The 7,139-nt window shown below is 36.6% G+C and overlaps 1 protein-coding gene across 1 annotated transcript in view; it reads left to right on the plus strand.

Moving 5' to 3' along the window:
* The first annotated feature begins 4,954 nt into the window (after nucleotides 1-4,954).
* USP12 (ubiquitin specific peptidase 12) overlaps nucleotides 4,955-7,139 on the plus strand; it is a 27,190-nt gene continuing 25,005 nt past the window's right edge. Inside the window, exons 1-2 of the mRNA XM_009327874.1 lie at nucleotides 4,955-4,966; nucleotides 5,828-5,908. Of these exons, the coding sequence (XP_009326149.1) occupies nucleotides 4,955-4,966; nucleotides 5,828-5,908 (93 nt within the window). The remainder of the gene's footprint in view (nucleotides 4,967-5,827; nucleotides 5,909-7,139) is intronic.

The raw sequence follows: 7,139 nt of genomic DNA on the forward strand, positions 1-7,139 counted from the left end.
ACACTATTTGTAAGTATTTTAAAAATGTGAACCAAATATTTCATAGTTAGATTATCAAGTTGTGTATTACTAACGCATGTTCTTTTGCAAATAAATGAACAACGAGGATTATTGAATCCCAGTCAGCATATTTCACTTCTGCTTCCTGGGCTAGAAACTGTATCAAAACAAATGCGTTTCCATTTTGGTTGCGGTAGAAACAACAGGTATCAATGGATTTAATATAGCTATTCTGTTTGCTCTTAATCCTGATTCATACAAATACATGGGAAAGTGTGGATTCACATATTCTGATAAAACATAACTGGAAGAGTAGGATTATGTATGTCGTCTTTAACAGAAGATGCCATCAGTCACAGTGCATTAATTAGTGTAGGCTATGAAATTCTGTATACCTTCACTAGCAGCACAGACAAGGAAGAGTCTTCTAATACATGGCAAAAAAAAAAGTGAAAGCACTAGTAAATGAGTGCTTCTATACTGAGATTTATTTTTGCTAATTATAAATAAATAAATTTCACACTTGTAATGTTTTATTCTTGTTCAGGAAGACATTGCTATTCCTGGTTACTGAGTTTTCCTTTTGCTTGTAATGCCTTTCTGTCACTAGGAAGAATAAAAGTTCTGTTTTGTGGGTGGTGGTGTTTTTGTTCACTTAACTATAGCTAAGGTCATGTTTAAAAAATTGGGCTTACATATACCTATGTAACATGGTTTAGTTATGTGAGTCACCTTTTATCTTTATTGTTCCTTGCTTGTTGAGAGAGGTGGAGAGCGTTGTAGGGAAGGATCTAGCATAGATGTGCATGAGTGAAGGGAGAAATGGATCTTCAGAATTTTGACAACAAATGTAAGTTTTGAGATAAGAAATTTCTTTTAAAGGTGAAATTTTTGGTTTTACTTAGGAAATTTACAACTCAGTAAAGCTAGAGGATAAAGCTGTTACAGCAAACTACTGAAAAGATGACCCACCAAGTTATGAGCTGATATTTATTCTAGAAAGGGATAGATCAACCCCCCCATCCCACCCCAGTAAGACTAACACCAGTGTAATCAATCTTCAAAGCACATTAGGCTGGTTATTAATGAAGTCTTTGTATGAGGAATGCTGCCTACTAGGTTGGACAATAACAACAAGGTAGGACACTTTAAAACTGCAATTGTTTGCCTGCTTGCTGACATGTTTTTAGACAGTATTTTTAGTACAGGGTGGCTTTTTTGTTTTTTCTTTAGACAAGTGCTGGGTGCATTTTTATTAGTGTTTTAGTTCAGGTAAGGTGTGTGCAGTTCTGAAGTGATTCTCCCAGGCATCCCAATTTACTGTACTTTGGTTTGCATCTTGGGGTGGTCTTAGAGTGCACAAATTAGATTCCTTTTGGAGGAAACTAAATCAAGCAACATAGTTCAGGTGCAGCTGGGTGTTCAGTCACAGAGCCAGCCTAGAACTAATCTGGCAAAAACCCTCTGAAACCCAGAGTGTGTGTGACAGATCATAAGCACCAACTGATTTGCTTTACAGACTGGCTCCAATTAGCTTATCCATATGTTAGCTGTTAGTGCGTCTCAGGAGTGCTAGTTCGACATGTAGCACCACAATAGTGTGACCTCTGAGGCAGTGAGAAAAGGCAGTAATAAAAGCGGAAATGGCATCTAACAATATTACTGCTTTAGCAAGTAAAAAACTAAACAAATGAACAAAAAACGCCATCATATGTCTGCACTTTATATCTTGTTCCTCTTTTCCATTGAAATGTACAATGTCAGGGGTTTTTTTTTAGTGTATTTTAGAATGTTGTGAGAACGTATCTCTGTAAAACTTGAAAATCAGGAAAATTCAACTGTACTTAATTAAAAGTTACTACACTTTCCTCTCCCACTGTGTTTTCTGGGCTTTGATTCCACTAAACTGAAATAAAACACTCATTTGGTTAAAGTTAAAGGTGTTAATTTATAGAAACCTTGAGCTCTTTTGAAAATAAGAGTTGAGAAACTTAATTAAGGGCCTTCCATGGTAAACACAGATTCTTATCCCTTCATTAAGAAATTAGCATCTAAGGGGATCTCTAATAAATCCAATAACGTAGCCTTTTTCTTTAGCTTGGTGGGGGAGATAAGCAATAAACGTTCAACTGATTTGAACATGGTTAAACTAAGATTATTCATGAATTATCTCGTATCAGTTTGAAGTTAAACACAGGATGAAGTGTACAGTAGTTTAGTTTTACACCTAATTTTCATTATGTGTGAGAACACTCTTTTATAATCATTGATATTTTAACATTGTTTCCAGGATAATTTTCATATATGTATTCCATTATTTTCATATATATAACAAATAAAAGTTAAGCAAATCTTGATTTCATATTGTGTTCTTGTATACACACCTTAGTTGCTGAACTTTCCACTTTATAAAGCTATATTGTGTTAACTATGACAAATATGTGTTCTGTATGCCCCTATAATTATCTCTGTGCTGGAAGGGGGGTACTGTAAGGCAGTGTTTGGCGATATATATAGGTTTTGTACTAATATGATGCAAAAACTGGTAAATGACAGTGCTATTGCAGTATTAGCTTTTTTGGACTTCTGTTGTGCCTCTGTTCCTTCCCACTTCTGGGTAATGACCTTGTGTGCTTCCGCTCAGAAGGGTAGGGAAACTGGAGGGGAGGGTACTGACCGAAGTTGGTGATGTTCCTTTCTGTCCCCTGCACAATGTCAAAGCCACATCGCTGTGTGGGGCCTGAGCACCTGTTGTATGGGTTGTTCAATGAGCCCCAGAAAAGAGAGGTTCATTTTGGGATCTTCCCACATCCCAGTTAAGTGGCAGAGGAAGAAATTCTATACTCTGCAGCATACATCACAGACTGAAATCTCCCATTTCTAGATCCCAAGTCCAGTAAGTCCATCTTGGCTGATGGAAAGATATAGACTCCGCTTCTGCCTTAAACCTCTGCTGTCCTCTTGTCCAAAAGATGGTATGTTACCATAAGAGTTGGTGGTGTCGCAGTGCTTCACCTCTGCATCTGTATTTGCATAATGGAAGAGTCAACTGGGACTGATAATGTGTGCTGTAATGCTGAATGGGAAACCTTTTGTAGCAAGGGATAGTTAGGTTTTAAAATGGCTTTTACGGGTCAGGTGTGAACGTGCATGTAGCATACTCTTTCAAGCTCCTGCCGCATGCTATGTGTTCGCTTTCTGCAACCAACACACTGTGCACAGTATAAATGATTACTTTGGGGGGAGGAATAACATCCTTTATGATAGACAAAAAGAGGGAGTCTAAGTAGCTTGAGGGATTTTATATTGGTGTAAAACATCCATGCTGGTTCGTAGTAATAAACCATTCATAAACAACTGCATTCAAACATAGTAATGCAGTGCTTTGAAATCATGTGAAAGTCTAAGCCTTGAATGAAACAGCCTTGAATAATCAGAAAACCATAACTATACTGGAGTATCTTAGCATGTCTTTCTAATTGCCAAGTCAGGATCTTTATTGTGCTAGAAAACTAAATGCGGTGTTCAGGTCTGTACAAAACAGAAACATCAAAGTTTATACCATAATATTCTTCCTTCTAAAGATAGTATAAAGCAGCTACTCCACCCTAGCTTTGAAAAGAGAAGGAATTTCCTAAAAGCCTGCTCTTGAATTTATTTATTTTTAAATAAGTAGAGATTTTAACAATAGGATAAAAAGGCTTCCACAGTTCCTTTTTTTTCTAGTTTATTTGTAAATAATATCGACCTTGCCAGAGCTCGTGGGTGTATTTCAATAAGGTTGCAAAACTAAATATTCAGAAGTCGTGGAGTGCTTTAATCTTAAATGAGGGTTTATACCCCTTTTCCTTACCACCAACATCGCCATTAGAGAACAGCTTTTAAAGTAGTAAGCCCTGCAGCCAAATCACCAGTAAAGGAGAGGCTTTTATCATAATTGCAGGGGATATGACTGATGAAAAAGCAGCTGGGGCCGTGGTGTGAATGGAGCAGAACTGTACTGTCTCAAGTGTGGAGTTATGCTATCTTTTGCTCTATTCTAGTTAAAGTTGTTACCTCCTAATGGGCCTTTGACCATGTGTTTCCAGTTTCAGAACTACTAAGCTAGATTGTGTAACCACTCTTAAGTTCTGCAGTACCGCAATCACATCATGGCAGATACCACATAATAGAGTTTCATTTTAATTTTATACATTTTGATACAATCCTAATTTTAATTCTGTCCCCCTTCCCTTATCTGTAATTGATCTCTGAAATCCCGCGTGCTGTTTTTAATGCAGTTTGTGATTTTGATTTAGTTTTATTGTTGTAATGTCCAGGGCTATTTGCTACATTTTTGGTGTAAAGAAAGAACTTGTTGGGAAGGAGTCGCATCTGTTTTTAAGATTCTTTGCTGTATACTGTGTGCTATTTTAGCTTCACTTAGGCCTGACTTTAGACTGGAATACTCATGCTCATGTGTTAGTTTGATAGAGAAGATCTCTCTCTCTCTCTCTATCAATGTTGTTGTATGCAACAGAAGGGATTTAGAATTGGATACATTTGCTTTTCTCTAAAAGCAACCAGTGTAAGAGCTCATAGAGAGCTAGGTTTTTTTGTTCACTGAATTTTCGAGATTAGAGGTTTTGCTGTCTCTAAATAAAACAACTCTCTTCCCTTTGAAACCTAACGTTTATTGCACCAGTTCAGTCAACAGTCATCGGTTGGAACCACAGAGTAATCAAAGTTACCTTCTCGGACTTCTTTTTAAGGATCAGACCCAACGGATTCGTTGGGCAAAGGCTGCAGCATTTGTAATGCATAGCAACACTAGCTGTACTGTGTTGTCTTTTAATTTTACAAAGTTCAAGGTATTTAGCAACGCACTTTGAACATTTTATATTTTCAGTGTAAGTGGAACAGACCAGTCTCTCTGCTTCCTATGAATAATCTGCATTTCTTAACTTTTTCTGAAATGTGCTACACGGTATGAAAATTGCACTTGTTAAGCGGAGCTCACCATTTGGCCTTGTATCACCTGTTTTGCAATACTATATTAATGCAATTGTTATTAAAGAAGCTTCACTGAAAATAATAAATACAGAACATCAAAACAGTGTAATTGCATGAAAATACATGAAAATTATATGACTTACATTGAGATGTTTTTGAACAGAACATATTTGGAAACATCTCTAAGGTATTTTGGATTATGTTGAAATAATTTTCTTGTGGTGGAAGAGTGTTAGGTTCTTTATTATAAGTATGTAAGTATTAAGTTATGGCACAGAAGACTTGCTGTCTGCTTTGAGACCTATGTGAAATGGTTTTGTGGACAATCTAAACATCCTCAGTGTGCAAATCAACAGAGAATTCAAAGGACTGATTTTTCTGCATTCATGGCTAATATTATCCTGCCTACGAGCTTGTCTGTGCATTAAGGAATAGACTAACTAAACAAGTTTGGTTAATTTGCCATGTGTGATTGTTGAGCTGGGTCACAAACTCCACTTTCTCCCCCCCTTCCAGGGTACAGACAGGAAGGTGTTTCATGCATTTTCAATATTCAGTCTCTCATTTATTTTTGTTTTCTTCCCTCCTGACTAGAGAGAGCTTCAGTGTAAGTAAGTTTAATAAATCCAAAGTTTTAGTCTGAGATCTGAAGATACTGGTTTGGTGTTAGCAAGGTCTATAGTTGTGACCAGGGTTTTTTTGGGGTTTTTTTGGTCAGTTGGTTGTTTTTGGTCATTTATCCTTGCCAAAAAACTTCACTTTTTTTTCTGAACTAGTTAAATTCACTGTGTACATAGTTGCAACACTAATATTTTACTGCTTTTGTTTTTTCTAGGGCGCCAATGCCTCAGCTTTGGAGAAAGAGATTGGTCCGGAACAATTTCCAGTCAATGAGCACTATTTTGGTTTGGTTAATGTAAGTTTCAGTCCATAACTTCATTGCTTTGGAATGCCAGGAGTGGATTTTTTAGATTACAAGTCTGCAGCTGAGTGAATAATTAAAACACTGAAAGATATAGTCATTGAATATACATACTTATTGAAATGTGTTTTAATATTCAGTGTATTTGTTGAAATAAGCTACTGAAATAATTGCTGAAATTGGACTGTGTATTTAATACTTTATTTCATTTTACTAATTGTAGGGTATTTTTTATCATTTTCTTGCTATTAAAATGTGTAAGGTAAAAAAAAGCTGTTTAAAATATGTAGCTTGTAGTTCATCATACACCAACCTATGAATAGATACAGTAAAAGAAAAAAAAAATCTGTGAAAGACTGTTGATGATATGAAGTGTTCACATCTGGTATTTGTATCAAGATTTAAAAAAAATACTGAGCCCAAAGGGGAAAGCAACAGTGGAAAAAACATACTGAATTGTTTGATTCGATCATTAGTTTTAAGGAATAATTTAAATTTTAATTTCTGGTATTACCCATGAAAAGTATATCTTGTTAGAAATTTCATTATTCTGAAATGAAATATTATTTTCTTCATTGGGGCTTCAGAAAGTACATATATGAACCAAGTTGATTTATCAAGAGCTGTTGTCTCATGTTTCTTAATGAAACTACCTACTTCTAATACTGTCCTGCTACTACAACATATGTCTCTACTTCTAGGTTCTTAGCACTGACATGGTTCAAGAGTCTGCAATCCAAGTATACGCTGTGCAGCCAGTAAACACTCTTACTGATAAGCTGACTTACATGCATCTCAAATGCCATGACTTAAATTAGCAAATTTTTACTTTCTCATGACAGTTGAAATACCTTCAAAATCATAGAACAGAATCATAGAATCGTTTAGGTTGGAAAAGACCTTTAAGGTCATCAAGTCCAACCGTTAACCTAGCTCTGCCAAGTCCACCACTAAACCACGTCCCTAAGCACCACATCTACACGTCTTTTAAACACCTTCAGGGATGGTGACTCAACCACTTCCCTGGGCAGCCTGTTCCAATGCTTGACAACCCCTTCAGTGAAGAAATTTTTCCTAATATCCAATCTAAACCTCCCCTGGCGCAACTTGAGGCCATTTCCTCTCATCCTATCGCTTGTTACTTGGGAGAAGAGACCGACACCCACCTCGCTACAACCTGCTTTCAGGTAGTTGTAGAGAGCGATGAGGTCTCCCCTCAGCCTCC

Source organism: Pygoscelis adeliae, unplaced genomic scaffold (genome assembly GCF_000699105.1).
Source record: "Pygoscelis adeliae isolate BGI_AS28 unplaced genomic scaffold, ASM69910v1 Scaffold14, whole genome shotgun sequence".
Classification (NCBI taxonomy): Eukaryota; Metazoa; Chordata; class Aves; order Sphenisciformes; family Spheniscidae; genus Pygoscelis; species Pygoscelis adeliae.